Genomic DNA, 14,313 nt, shown 5'->3' on the forward strand with positions numbered 1-14,313 from the left:
TGGGAAAATCTCAATTGTATTCTCCTTGCGCCTCTCTCCTCGCTCATCTTCTACTTCTCAAAACCCATTGGAGAAGAAGGTCAGAGGGGCGGGACCTCTGGCTTTCTCATCCAATGGCTTTTGAGTAGCAGAGGAGTAGCGAGGACGTGAGTATGACTTTTGAGACCATCCCATTGACACGTCACTTGCACTAAGGTAAACATGACCGGATTCCAGCAGAATAATTCCAGCGTCCTCTAGTGGAGTAATACAAACAAATGAATGTAGTATTTTGTAAGGCAATGTACAGGTAACTGCCAAAATAAATGAGGGATCAATGAAAAATACAAAGTATATTGAAAGCAGGTGCTTCCACACAGGTGTGGTTCCTGAGTTAATTACATAATTAACACCTCATCGTGCCACAGACGACGCAATCACACTGCACACTGCCTTCACCCATCTGGACAAGAGGAAAACCTATGTAAGAATGCTGTTCATTGACTACAGCTCAGCATTTAACACCATAGTACCCTCCAAACTCGTCATTAAGCTCGAGACCATGGGTCTCGATCCCGCCCTGTACAACTGGGTCCTGGACTTCCTGACGGGCCGCCCCTCGTGGTGAGGATAGGTAACAACATCTCCACCCCGCTGATCCTCAACACTGGTGCCCCACATGGGTGCGTTCTCAGCCCCTTCCTGTACTCCCTGTTCCCCCATGACTGCGTGGCCATGCACACCTCCAACTCAATCATCAAGTTTGCAGACAACACTACAGTGGTAGGCTTGATTATCAACAACGATGAGACGGCCTACAGGGAGGAGGTGAGGGCCCTCGGAGTGTGGTGTCAGGAAAAGAACCTCACACTCAATGTCAACAAAACAAAGGAGATGATCGTGGACTTCGGGAAACAGCAGAAGGAGCAGCCTCCTATCCACATCGATGGGACAGTAGTGGAGAAGATGGAGAGTTTTAAGTTCCTCGGCGTACACATCATGGACAAACTGAAATGGTCCACCCACACAGACAGCGTGGTGAAGAAGGCACGGCAGCGCCTCTTCAACCTTAGGAGGCTGAAGAAATTCGGCTTGTCACCATAAACACTCACAAACTTTTACAGATGCACAATCAAGAGCGTCCTGTTGTGTTGTATCACCGCCTGGTACGGCAACTGCTCCGCCAACAACCATAAGGCTCTCCTGAGGGTAGTGAGGTCTGCACAACGCATCATCAGGGGCAAATGACCTGCCCTCCAGGACACCTACACCACCCGATGTCACAGGAAGGCCATAAAGATCATCAAGGACAACAAACTGACCGCGCCTTCTGGATGATAATGCCTGTTCACCCCGCTATCATCCAGAAGGCGAGGTCAGTAAAGGTGCATCAAAGCGGGGACCGAGAGACTGTATAACAGCTTCTATCTCAAGGCCATCAGACTGTTAAACAGCCATCACTAACATTGAGTGGCTGCTGCCAACATACTGACTCATCTCTAGCCACTTTAATAAGGGAAAAATGTATGTAATAAATGTATCACTAGCCACTTAAACAATGCCACTTTATATAATGTTTACATAACCTACATTACTCATCTCACATGTATATACTGTACTCTATACCATCTACTGCATCTTGCCAATGCTGTTCGGCCATCGCTCATTCAAATATTTTATGTACATATTCTTATTCATTCCTTTACACTTGTGTGTATAAGGTAGTTGTTGTGAAATTGTTAGGTTATATTACTTGTTAGATATTACTGCATGGACGGAACTAGAAGCACAAGCATTTCGCTACACTCGCATTAACATCTGCTAACCATGTGTATGTGACAAATAAAATGTGATTTGATTTGATTTGCTTAGTGTCATGTATAAAAAAATGCCCAGTTGCTCATTATTGTGGGTACCATGGTTAGAAGAAGAGAACTCAGTGATGTTGAAAGAGGGGTCTCAAAGGAGCATAGGGTTGAAAGGGGTTGGTCTCTCTCTCAATTCAATGTAAGGGCTTTATCTCTCTCTCTCTCTCTCTCTCTCTCTCTCTCTCTCTCTCTCTCTCTCTCTCCCTCTGTCACCACATCTCAACCCCATTGAACACTTATAGGAGATTCTGGAGCGGCACCTGAGACAGTGCTTTGACAATCATCAACCAAACACCAAATTATGGCAGTATTTCTCATGGAAGAATGATGTTGCATCCCTCCAATAGAGCCTGTAGAAACTTGTATAATCTATGCCAAGGCACATTGAAGCTGTTCTGGTTCATGGTGGCCCAACGCCCCATTAAGACACTTTATGTTGGTGTTTCCTTTATTTTGGCAGTGCTCAATAGTAAACATGTTTTAAGATTTCTTTAGAGGAAAAATTAAAGGCCTATAGCACACACATGGCTTGAAATAACTCATGTCTTTGATGATAATACTCTGCTTCCATCTGCTGGCCATCAGGATACATACAGTCTCTCTCTCTCTCTCTCTCTCTCTCTCTCTCTCTCTCTCTCTCTCTCTCTCTCTCTCTCTCTCTCTCTCTCTCTCTCTCTCTCTCTCTCTCTCTCTCTCTCTCTCTCTCTCTCTCTCTATCTTTCTCATGGAACAGTCTTCAAAAATCTTGAAAGTATGACGCATAATGTTTTTAAACTTTTAATATAAATGTTTTTATTTTACAATGTCAGTTGTAATGATACATGTGAACGGTATTCAGCTTTGCACTTCACTGGACATGTCATTGGCAATACTGACGAACACATACTGGAAGTGTAAGAGCATATACTTTTCAAAGTTGTTATTGTATGATATGGCAAAGTAGATGATGATATAATTAATTAATGAATAGGCCACAATATAAGCAAATAACAGACTTTCCGAGACATTTCATATTTCGAAGGTAAAAGGTATGATACTCAAGTTCAGTATTACCGGAAAACTCTTTCTCTCCAGCTTCTCACCTCTAAGCTGCTCGCTATGATGGTATACTGTAGTGTACTGTACAATGATTTCAAATGCCAAAATTCTGTACAACAAAAATATATTTAACACAATCCATACTTTCACTAGTTTTTAAACTATGTTTGTCATGTGCTTTATCACATTTTGGACTTGGTATACAGTTTAGAAATATATATATATGTATATACGATTGTATACAGTTTTTTTTTAATCAAGCCAAGGATGAGAGCAATGCAAATATCCTGGTTTTACAATTCAAAGTACTTAAAAAACCTAACATAGGACTACCCACTGGGCAAAACAAATAGTTGAATCAACATTGTTTCCACATCATTTCAACCCCCAAAATGTATGTGATGTTAAATCAATGAGGAGAATTTATTGGATTTGCAAAAAAATTATCAACGTAGGGGCATTTTGTCTTTTTGTCACCCAACTTTGAACCTAAATCCATTGACATGTTGAAAATTGTTGTTGATTTCATGTTGAATTCACGTTAGTTGACAACTCAACAAAATGTAAATCAAAACTAGATGTTGAACTGACGTCTGTGCCCAGTGGGTATGATTAAAATGCTAATACGCAATGATTATATGTCCAAGTAAGCTTTTGAATCAAAGCAATACATTTACAGTATGTCTGACTTAATCCTAAACTCAAACAACAACCTTAGGCTAGCAAAGCCTATTCAGTCTGTTTTCTACAGGTTTATTTTACTCCTGCTATGTTAGGTTACTATAATAGAGACAGACACTTGGGCTTCAGATGTATTTTTGATGCAATTCTTCTGACATAAATCTGGAAATTAAACTGTATAGGTTGTGTGTAACATATTGGCACTTGCCAATATATTAATCTAAAATCATAGTATTCGGAGGCAAAAAAAGTATACATTGAATTCTTGTTCCACTCTGCATTGCTTATTGTAACCACAATGACATGGTGCTTTTAGTTGGCATGCGGTTATCGCATTCCTTTATTTTTTTCCTTTATTTGTCGTCAAAAAATGCTGTCAGCGAAGGTTTAGCATCCCGGGGTAAATGAACTAACATATGGATTAGATTGATGTATTTACTATATCAACTGATAGGACTGTAGCAGGCTCAACATAATGCACTAAAATAATACCTCATCACAGTGTCTCTCACAGCTGAATAGAAATCAGGAGCAACCCTTCATGAGAACGTGGTAGAGGGAGGAGAGACGGAGGGATTATGTTGTAAAGCATTGTTACGATGTGCTGTATGAGGCAGTCCTTTCAACTAAGTGCTGAAATAAACATCACAGTGTAACTGGACTGTATTCAACTGAAACTCTACGACCGTGCTTGGAAGGAAACATTTCATTCCGCCAGAAGCTAGAACTAACTGAAAAACAACTTGAAGTAGTATTCGTACAACATGTGCCGAGCTGAACATCAGAGATGTCCATGGGAAAAAGGAAAACAAAAAACACATCCTTAGAAAGCAGATGTGATCATCAGACGAACATCCTCCAGTCTCAACCACAATGGACATATAACAAATCACTGAATCACACCATTTCAATGTCTGCTACACCTCGTCATTGGCGAACTAAATCAGCGCAACCCAGCTAGAGTTCCTGGTTGTTCAGGCAACAGTGTGAGGCAGAAGTGACGAGCAACTGTCCCGTGGATGGAAGTGTAGATGGAAGAGCCAGTAGCATTGAGTGGGTGAACATCAGTAGATACACGATTTCACAACAGCACCTGAAACAGTAGTCTATATTGTCTCTGAGAGACCATGTAGGAGAGAAAGAGCCAGGGCACAGCAGCACCAGTTTCTCTGCATCTGTGCTCATTTAGCCGCAGTTGTGCAGTTATGAGGTATCGTTGAGGAGAGGTATGGGACGGGCCCAAGGCAGATGCCATGTCGAGGGGAGGGACATGGGACCTCACAAGGCCTGGGTACACGTTCCCAGCTCTAGCAGTTGGACTCCTTCTCGTTGACGGGGAAGTAGCCATCCTTGGTGGGAGGGTGTCTCTGACGGAGGCTGTCCCCATCAGCAGCAAAGATGGCCAGCAGCTTCTCTTGTTCCTTCTTGGTTTTGGGTAAGTCAGTAGACGGTGTGGTCAGGATTATAAAGCGCTACAGAACAATAGAGGAAATAGACAAGACAAGATTAGTTTGTTGTATTGGTTTGTATATATTTCTAAGTTACAGTAGCTTAAGCCCAAAAAATTGACAATAGCAAACTGAGAAAAAAGTCGGTGGGGGTAAGGAGTGAAAACAGTGGGTGGTGTGTGGGACTTACCTCCTTCAGGGTACCTTCCACAGAACACATTTTGATGACCACCCAGAGGGGGACACAGAGCATGGAGGACAGGGCCAGGAGCCAGCCCAGGCCATAGCCCCACCAGGGGTACACATACTCATTGTTGTACTTCAGAGGGGTGTACTTGATCAGAGAGAAGGCAAAAGTACCCTGCGGAGGTAAATAGTCCATCAGCTCTGTCTTCTTGACAGTCACTGTTTGCTACGTCCTAGGTTTATTCAATGTTTTTTGCATTTATTTAAAAATAACAATAGTGACTTGCTTTCATTTGAGATCTTACCACTTTCTAAAAAATCTTAGTAAATTTGATGAGCCTTGCTGTGTAATGGTAGATGCTTTTTCAATAGTAACCACCAGAGGTCAATCCTCAGTCAAAAGACAGAACAGGGTTTTAGTTCAAAACTAAAAGACTCACTAAGCAGGTAGCAGGAGTGAAGAACATCCAGCAGTATTTGATAATAGGCCCAGGGCGGTAGCCAATCATGTCCTCAATGTTGTCATAGAAACGGTCAGCACCTACAGGAACAGTGAGGCAAGGGACAGATACAAATGAGTACTGTGGGAATGTGTAAGGCATCTAACTGGTTGCTCAAAATAGTACTAATTCTCATCAAAAAAGTGTTCAAAATGGTCCAATGATATCACATTCAGTTAGTTGTTCCACTCCCAGATGCCCTTTCACTTCTATGGAGAGAAGACTACTGCTGGAGCCCAGAGGATGGATGAACAGTGCTTATGTCGTCAATTAAAATACCCCATTTGTCATGCTAATGCCCCCCTCAACACATACCCACGTAACTTGGCTAAACACTCACCATAAATCCAAGCAATGCAAACTGTCTCAAAGACAGCCACAAAGAGCAGGCACATCCCACTGGCAGCATAGTAGTCAAAGAGTTGGAAGACGTACATGCCTCCCTGGAGAGAAACATGTGTTACGTTACGGCAGGGCAGCTAGGGACTCTCTCTCTGTTTTATCAAGGCCACACATAGAGCAACATGCAGATGCAAGAAAACATATAGCTCTTTTTGGGGAACATTCATTCTGATTATGAAGTTTAGCCTTCGTATATGGTCTACGATGTATGTAACAATATATGTTATAGAGCATACATTAGAGAGGCTATACTTCATACACAGACTGAATGTTCCCCAAAAGGAGCTAATTGTATTCCTGATGTCAGTATCTTATGGTCGAATGGCTCTTTTTTTAGCAAGTGTAGTAACTTTCAATACATGTGACCAGACACTCAAAGCCCTTAATGAAAGCCTTTGGGATTTCAGTTTTGCTTATGAAGACAGGTGAAAGTTCCTGCCACTGTGCAGTTCTGAGACATGATCATAGGTAATTGGAGTCAGAGCGGAGAGTTGGGGTCAGAGCCAGGGTCAGCCATTTTATCAGCTACCCTTGACCAATTGGGGTGCTAGGGGGCACTGTGGACAGTGGCATACCTCGGTCAGCATGATGAGACCCATGAGGAAGGAGAAGATGGCAACCGCCAGAATGAAGAGCTCTCTGCGGTTCTTACGACGGAACGTTTTAGGGTACATATCCACCATGGCCGTCACCAGACTCTCCACACACACAAACTGCAGGAGGGGAGAGAACAGAGGGGATGCCTTGTTACTGATAAAGAAAAACACCATTGTGAAAATTGTTAGGGGCAGAGTTTGAACGCATTGTGTGTGTGTGTGTGTGTGTGTGTGTGTGTGTGTGTGTGTGTGTGTGTGTGTGTGTGTGTGTGTGTGTGTGTGTGTGTGTGTGTGTGTGTGTGTGTGTGTGTGTGTGTGTGCGTGCGTGCGTGCGTGCGTGCGTGCGTGCGTGCGTGCGTGCGTGCGTGCGTGTGTAGCAGACACTCTTATCCAGAGCAACTTACAGTAGTTTCATACTGGTCCCCTGTGGGAAGCAAACTCACAACCCTGGCATAACAAGCGCCATGCTCTACTAATTGAGTAACACAGATTATGAGTGAGAGGAGACAGAGAGTGGAGAGACAGACAGACCGAGGCAGGGAGAGAGAGACACAGAGAGCGAGACAGACAGACAGACTCACAACCACTTCTCCAGACAGCGAGTGAGGAGAAAGACAGACCGAGGCAGAGAGAGAGAGAGAGAGAGAGAGAGAGAGAGAGAGAGAGAGAGAGAGAGAGAGAGAGAGAGAGAGAGGCAGGCAGGCAGGCAGGCAGAGAGAGACAGGCAGGCAGGCAGGCAGTGAGAGAGGAGAAAGACAGACAGACAGACAGACAGACAGACAGACAGACAGACAGACAGACAGACAGACAGACAGACAGACAGACAGACAGACAGACAGACAGACAGACAGACAGACAGACAGACAGACAGACAGACAGACAGACAGACAGACAGACAGACAGACAGACAGACAGACAGACAGTGAGAGAGAGAGAGCGAGACAGACAGACGGACAGACAGACAGAGAGACAGACCGAGAGGAGACAGAGAGGAGACAGAGCTGTTCTAGTCTCACCTGGCTGTCCAGCCCCAGAAAGACGATCATGATGAAGAAGAAACAGGCCCAGAGAGGAGAGAAGGGCATCATAGACACAGCACGGGGGTACGCTATGAAGGCTAGACCAGGACCTGGGGCACAGAGGGTTATAACAGGTCATAGAGGAGTCCTAACAGGTCATTACAGACTTGTTATTCCACGAGCAGGACTTTGAATCCATATTGCAACAACAACCTCTACCTGACTGTATTCTAAACTATTAGGTAATCTATGAACCTTGAAAGTTGACTTCTAAATATTAACATGTCTAATCATCAAGTTCAAGGCGAGCAGGAACTGGCTAGACGTGCACCCTACTCTGCGCCGCCATCTTAAGGACCATTAGGCACCATTACTCACCATTACTTACCATTATTAAGCACCATTACGCACCATTAAGCACCATTACACACCATTACAGAGAGAGCAAGAGCTGGGAGGCCGGTATAGTGGTTAGAGTGTTGGACTAGCAACCGGAAGGTTGCAAGATCGAATCCCCGAGCTGACAAGGTAAAAATCTGTTGTTCTGCCCCTGAACAAGGCAGTTAACCCACTGTTCCTAGGCTGTTGTTGAAAATAATAATTTGTTCTTATCTGACTTGCCTAGTAAAATAAAAAAAATTAAGCACCAGGGTTATGCTTATGTTGTGGGATATCGAGCTAACGTAGGCTAATGCGATTAGCATGAGGTTGTAAGTAACAAGAAAATCTCCCAGAACATAGACATATCTGATATTGACAGAAAGCTTAAATTCTTGTTAATCTAACTGCACTGTCGAATTTACAGTAGCTATTACAGTGAAGGCCTACCATGCTATTGTTTGAGGAGAGTGCACAGTTTTGAACATTAGGCACATTTGGGTAGTCTTGATACAACATTCTCAACAGAAATGCAATGGTTCATTGGATCACTCTAAAACGTTGCACATACACTGCTGCCATCTAGTTGCCCAAATCTAAATTGCAGCTGGGCTGGAAAAATCCATGATGGACTTTCGATTGCATTTCAAAGATGATGGTATAAAAAATACAAAAGAACGGTTGTTTTTTCTTTGTATTGTCTTTTACCAGATCTATTGTGTTAAAAAAATAGGTCCAATCCTGAAGAGGTTTTAAGCACCATTACACACCATTAAGCACCATTAAACACCATTAAGCACCATTACGCAGCATTACTCACCATTAAGCACCAGTTCACACCATTAAGCACCATTAAGCACCAATATGCACCATTAAGCACCAATATGCACCATTAAGCACCAATGCAGCACAGTAAAGGGTTTTTCTCTTAAACACCATTAAGCACCAATGCAGCACAGTAAAGGGTTTTTCTCTTAAACAGTGTGGGGAATTTACAGTCAATAGCCGCTTACTTGGGGTAGCAATTCTACTTTGACATAGTTAGTTGTATTGTTGAAATTCAACAGATGATTCCATCTGACAGCACAAGCACGTACACTTTTTTCAATTGTGGAAAACCATACATTCTTTCCCAACGATGATGTAGAAATTGACTGTCTAGAATGGTTTGTGTGTAACGCTCTTTTACAAGGACTACTAACCTGATTCTGCCACCTCTGAGATGGGCACATTTTGCTCATAAGACATGAAGCCCAGGATGGAGAAGATGGCAAAGCCAGCCACGAAACTGGTCCCACTGTTCAGGAAGCATAACGACAAGCAATCTCTGTAAACCCAGAGAGGCAGTCGTCAGGAAGACGTAGACCATAACAACAGATACTGTACCATACACTAACCCCTTGAAAACTTCAAAGCAGAATCACTAAAACTTTACAGCTTCAAAGTAGAATCAGATACTGTAAGAATGCAGATCAATATACAGAACTGATGGTTAGGTCATTAGGGTATAAAACAGAACTGACGGTTAGGTCATTAGGGTATAAAACAGAACTGACGGTTAGGTCATTAGGGTATAATATAGAACTGACAGTTAGGTCATTAGGGTATAAAACAGAACTGACAGTTAGGTCATTAGGGTATAATACAGAACTGACAGTTAGGTCATTAGGGTATAAAACAGAACTGACAGTTAGGTCATTAGGGTGTCAAACAGAACTGATGGTTAGGTCAGGTCAGAACTGATAGTTAGGTCATTAAAATACAGAACTGATTAGGTCATTAGGGTATAAAACAGAACTTTAGGGGTATAATACAGAACTGACAGTTAGGTCATTAGGGTATAATACAGAACTGACAGTTAGGTCATTAGGGTATAAAACAGAACTGACAGTTAGGTCATTAGGGTGTAAAACAGAACTGATGGTTAGGTCATTAGGGTATAAAACAGAACTGATGGTTAGGTCATTAGGGTATAATACAGAACTGACGGTTAGGTCATTAGGGTGTAAAACAGAACTGATAGTTAGGTCATTAGGGTATAATACAGAACTGACAGAACTGTTAGGTCATTAGGGTATAATACAGAACTGACGGTTATCATTAGGGTATAAACAGAACTGACGGTTAGGTCATTAGGGTATAAAACAGAACTGACGGTTAGGTCATTAGGGTATAAAACAGAACTGATGGTTAGGTCATTAGGGTATCAAACAGAACTGACGGTTAGGTCATTAGGGTGTAAAACAGAACTGATGGTTAGGTCATTAGGGTGTAAAACAGAACTGATGGTTAGGTCATTAGGGCATAAAACAGAACTGATGGTTAGGTCATTAGGGTATAAAACAGAACTGACAGTTAGGTCATTAGGGTATAATACAGAACTGACAGTTAGGTCATTAGGGTATAAAACAGAACTGATGGTTAGGTCATTAGGGTATAATACAGAACTGACGGTTAGGTCATTAGGGTATAAAACAGAACTGATGGTTAGGTCATTAGGGTATCATACAGAACTGACGGTTAGGTCATTAGGGTGTAAAACAGAACTGATGGTTAGGTCATTAGGGTGTAAAACAGAACTGATGGTTAGGTCATTAGGGCATAAAACAGAACTGATGGTTAGGTCATTAGGGTATAAAACAGAACTGACAGTTAGGTCATTAGGGTATAATACAGAACTGACAGTTAGGTCATTAGGGTATAAAACAGAACTGATGGTTAGGTCATTAGGGTATAATACAGAACTGACGGTTAGGTCATTAGGGTATAAAACAGAACTGACGGTTAGGTCATTAGGGTGTAAAACAGAACTGATGGTTAGGTCATTAGGGTATAATACAGAACTGACAGTTAGGTCATTAGGGTATAAAACAGAACTGACAGTTAGGTCATTAGGGTGTAAAACAGAACTGATGGTTAGGTCATTAGGGTATAAAACAGAACTGATGGTTAGGTCATTAGGGTATAATACAGAACTGACAGTCAGGTCATTAGGGTATAATACAGAACTGACGGTTAGGTCATTAGGGTATAATACAGAACTGACGGTTAGGTCATTAGGGTGTAAAACAGAACTGATGGTTAGGTCATTAGGGTATAATACAGAACTGACGGTTAGGTCATTAGGGTATAAAACAGAACTGACGGTTAGGTCATTAGGGTATAATACAGAACTGACAGTTAGGTCATTAGGGTATAATACAGAACTGACAGTTAGGTCATTAGGGTATAAAACAGAACTGACAGTTAGGTCATTAGGGTGTAAAACAGAACTGATGGTTAGGTCATTAGGGTATAAAACAGAACTGATGGTTAGGTCATTAGGGTATAATACACAACTGACAGTTAGGTCATTAGGGTATAAAACAGAACTGATGGTTAGGTCATTAGGGTATAATACAGAACTGATGGTTAGGTCATTAGGGTGTAAAACAGAACTGATGGTTAGGTCATTAGGGTATAATACAGAACCGACGGTTAGGTCATTAGGGTATAAAACAGAACTGACGGTTAGGTCATTAGGGTATAAAACAGAACTGATGGTTAGGTCATTAGGGTATCATACAGAACTGACGGTTAGGTCATTAGGGTGTAAAACAGAACTGATGGTTAGGTCATTAGGGTGTAAAACAGAACTGATGGTTAGGTCATTAGGGTATAAAACAGAACTGATGGTTAGGTCATTAGGGTATAAAACAGAACTGATGGTTAGGTCACTAGGCTATAAATCAGAACTGACGGTTAGGTCATTAGGGTGTAAAACAGAACTGATGGTTAGGTCATTAGGGTATAAAACAGAACTGATGGTTAGGTCATTAGGGTATAAAACAGAACTGACAGTTAGGTCATTAGGGTATAATACAGAACTGACAGTTAGGTCATTAGGGTATAAAACAGAACTGATGGTTAGGTCATTAGGGTATAATACAGAACTGACGGTTAGGTCATTAGGGTATAAAACAGAACTGACGGTTAGGTCATTAGGGTGTAAAACAGAACTGATGGTTAGGTCATTAGGGTATAATACAGAACTGACAGTTAGGTCATTAGGGTATAAAACAGAACTGACAGTTAGGTCATTAGGGTGTAAAACAGAACTGATGGTTAGGTCATTAGGGTATAAAACAGAACTGATGGTTAGGTCATTAGGGTATAATACAGAACTGACAGTCAGGTCATTAGGGTATAATACAGAACTGACGGTTAGGTCATTAGGGTATAATACAGAACTGACGGTTAGGTCATTAGGGTGTAAAACAGAACTGATGGTTAGGTCATTAGGGTATAATACAGAACTGACGGTTAGGTCATTAGGGTATAAAACAGAACTGACGGTTAGGTCATTAGGGTATAATACAGAACTGACAGTTAGGTCATTAGGGTATAATACAGAACTGACAGTTAGGTCATTAGGGTATAAAACAGAACTGACAGTTAGGTCATTAGGGTGTAAAACAGAACTGATGGTTAGGTCATTAGGGTATAAAACAGAACTGATGGTTAGGTCATTAGGGTATAATACACAACTGACAGTTAGGTCATTAGGGTATAAAACAGAACTGATGGTTAGGTCATTAGGGTATCATACAGAACTGACGGTTAGGTCATTAGGGTGTAAAACAGAACTGATGGTTAGGTCATTAGGGTGTAAAACAGAACTGATGGTTAGGTCATTAGGGTATAAAACAGAACTGATGGTTAGGTCATTAGGGTATAAAACAGAACTGATGGTTAGGTCACTAGGGTATAAAACAGAACTGACGGTTAGGTCATTAGGGTGTAAAACAGAACTGATGGTTAGGTCATTAGGGTATAAAACAGAACTGATGGTTAGGTCATTAGGGTATAATACAGAACTGACAGTCAGGTCATTAGGGTATAATACAGAACTGACAGTTAGGTCATTAGGGTATAATACAGAACTGACAGTTAGGTCATTAGGGTATAAAACAGAACTGATGGTTAGGTCATTAGGGTATAATACAGAACTGACGGTTAGGTCATTAGGGTATAAAACAGAACTGACGGTTAGGTCATTAGGGTATAAAACAGAACTGAGGGTTAGGTCATTAGGGTATCATACAGAACTGACGGTTAGGTCATTAGGGTTTAAAACAGAACTGACAGTTAGGTCATTAGGGTATAATACAGAACTGATGGTTAGGTCATTAGGGTATAATACAGAACTGACAGTTAGGTCATTAGGGTATAAAACAGAACTGACAGTTAGGTCATTAGGGTGTAAAACAGAACTGATGGTTAGGTCATTAGGGTATAAAACAGAACTGATGGTTAGGTCATTAGGGTATAATACAGAACTGACAGTTAGGTCATTAGGGTATAAAACAGAACTGACAGTTAGGTCATTAGGGTGTAAAACAGAACTGATGGTTAGGTCATTAGGGTATAAAACAGAACTGATGGTTAGGTCATTAGGGTATAATACATAACTGACAGTTAGGTCATTAGGGTATAAAACAGAACTGACGGTTAGGTCATTTGGGTATAAAACAGAACTGACGGTTAGGTCATTAGGGTATAAAACAGAACTGACGGTTAGGTCATTTGGGTATAATACAGAGCTGACAGTTAGGTCATAAGAGCGTCTGCTAAATGACTTAAATGTAAATGTAAATGTAATTAGGATATAATACAGAACTGACGGTTAGGTCATTAGGGTGTAAAACAGAACTGACAGTTAGGTCATTATGGTATAATACAGAACTGACGGTTAGGTCATTAGGGTATAAAACAGAACTGACGGTTAGGTCATTAGGGTATAAAACAGAACTGATAGTTAGGTCATTAGGGTGTAAAACAGAACTGATGGTTAGGTCATTAGGGTATAAAACAGAACTGATGGTTAGGTCATTAGGGTATAATACAGAACTGACAGTTAGGTCATTATGGTATGAAACAGAACTGACGGTTAGGTCATTATAGGGTATGAAACAGAACTGATGGTTAGGTCATTATAGGGTATGAAACAGAACTGATGGTTAGGTCATTATAGGGTGTAAAACAGAACTGACAGTTAGGTCATTATAGGGTATAAAACAGAACTGACGGTTAGGTCATTATAGGGTATAAAACAGAACTGATGGTTAGGTCATTAGGGTGTAAAACAGAACTGACAGTTAGGTCATTAGGGTATAATACAGAACTGACAGTTAGGTCATAAGAGCATCTGTTAAATGACTTAAATGTAAATGTAAATG

The 14,313-nt window shown here is 41.4% G+C and overlaps 1 protein-coding gene across 1 annotated transcript in view; it reads right to left on the reverse strand.

Moving 5' to 3' along the window:
- Positions 1 to 2,613: 2,613 nt before the first annotated feature.
- The window catches only part of LOC124037638 (sodium- and chloride-dependent GABA transporter 2-like), a 66,598-nt gene continuing 54,898 nt past the window's right edge, over positions 2,614 to 14,313 (reverse strand). The window contains 7 exon segments of the mRNA XM_046352558.1: positions 2,614 to 5,038; positions 5,205 to 5,375; positions 5,641 to 5,741; positions 6,041 to 6,143; positions 6,678 to 6,815; positions 7,715 to 7,827; positions 9,298 to 9,422. Of these exon segments, the coding sequence (XP_046208514.1) occupies positions 4,874 to 5,038; positions 5,205 to 5,375; positions 5,641 to 5,741; positions 6,041 to 6,143; positions 6,678 to 6,815; positions 7,715 to 7,827; positions 9,298 to 9,422 (916 nt within the window). The 3' untranslated portion in view covers positions 2,614 to 4,873.

This window comes from Oncorhynchus gorbuscha, linkage group LG06, assembly GCF_021184085.1.
Source record: "Oncorhynchus gorbuscha isolate QuinsamMale2020 ecotype Even-year linkage group LG06, OgorEven_v1.0, whole genome shotgun sequence".
Classification (NCBI taxonomy): domain Eukaryota; kingdom Metazoa; phylum Chordata; class Actinopteri; order Salmoniformes; family Salmonidae; genus Oncorhynchus; species Oncorhynchus gorbuscha.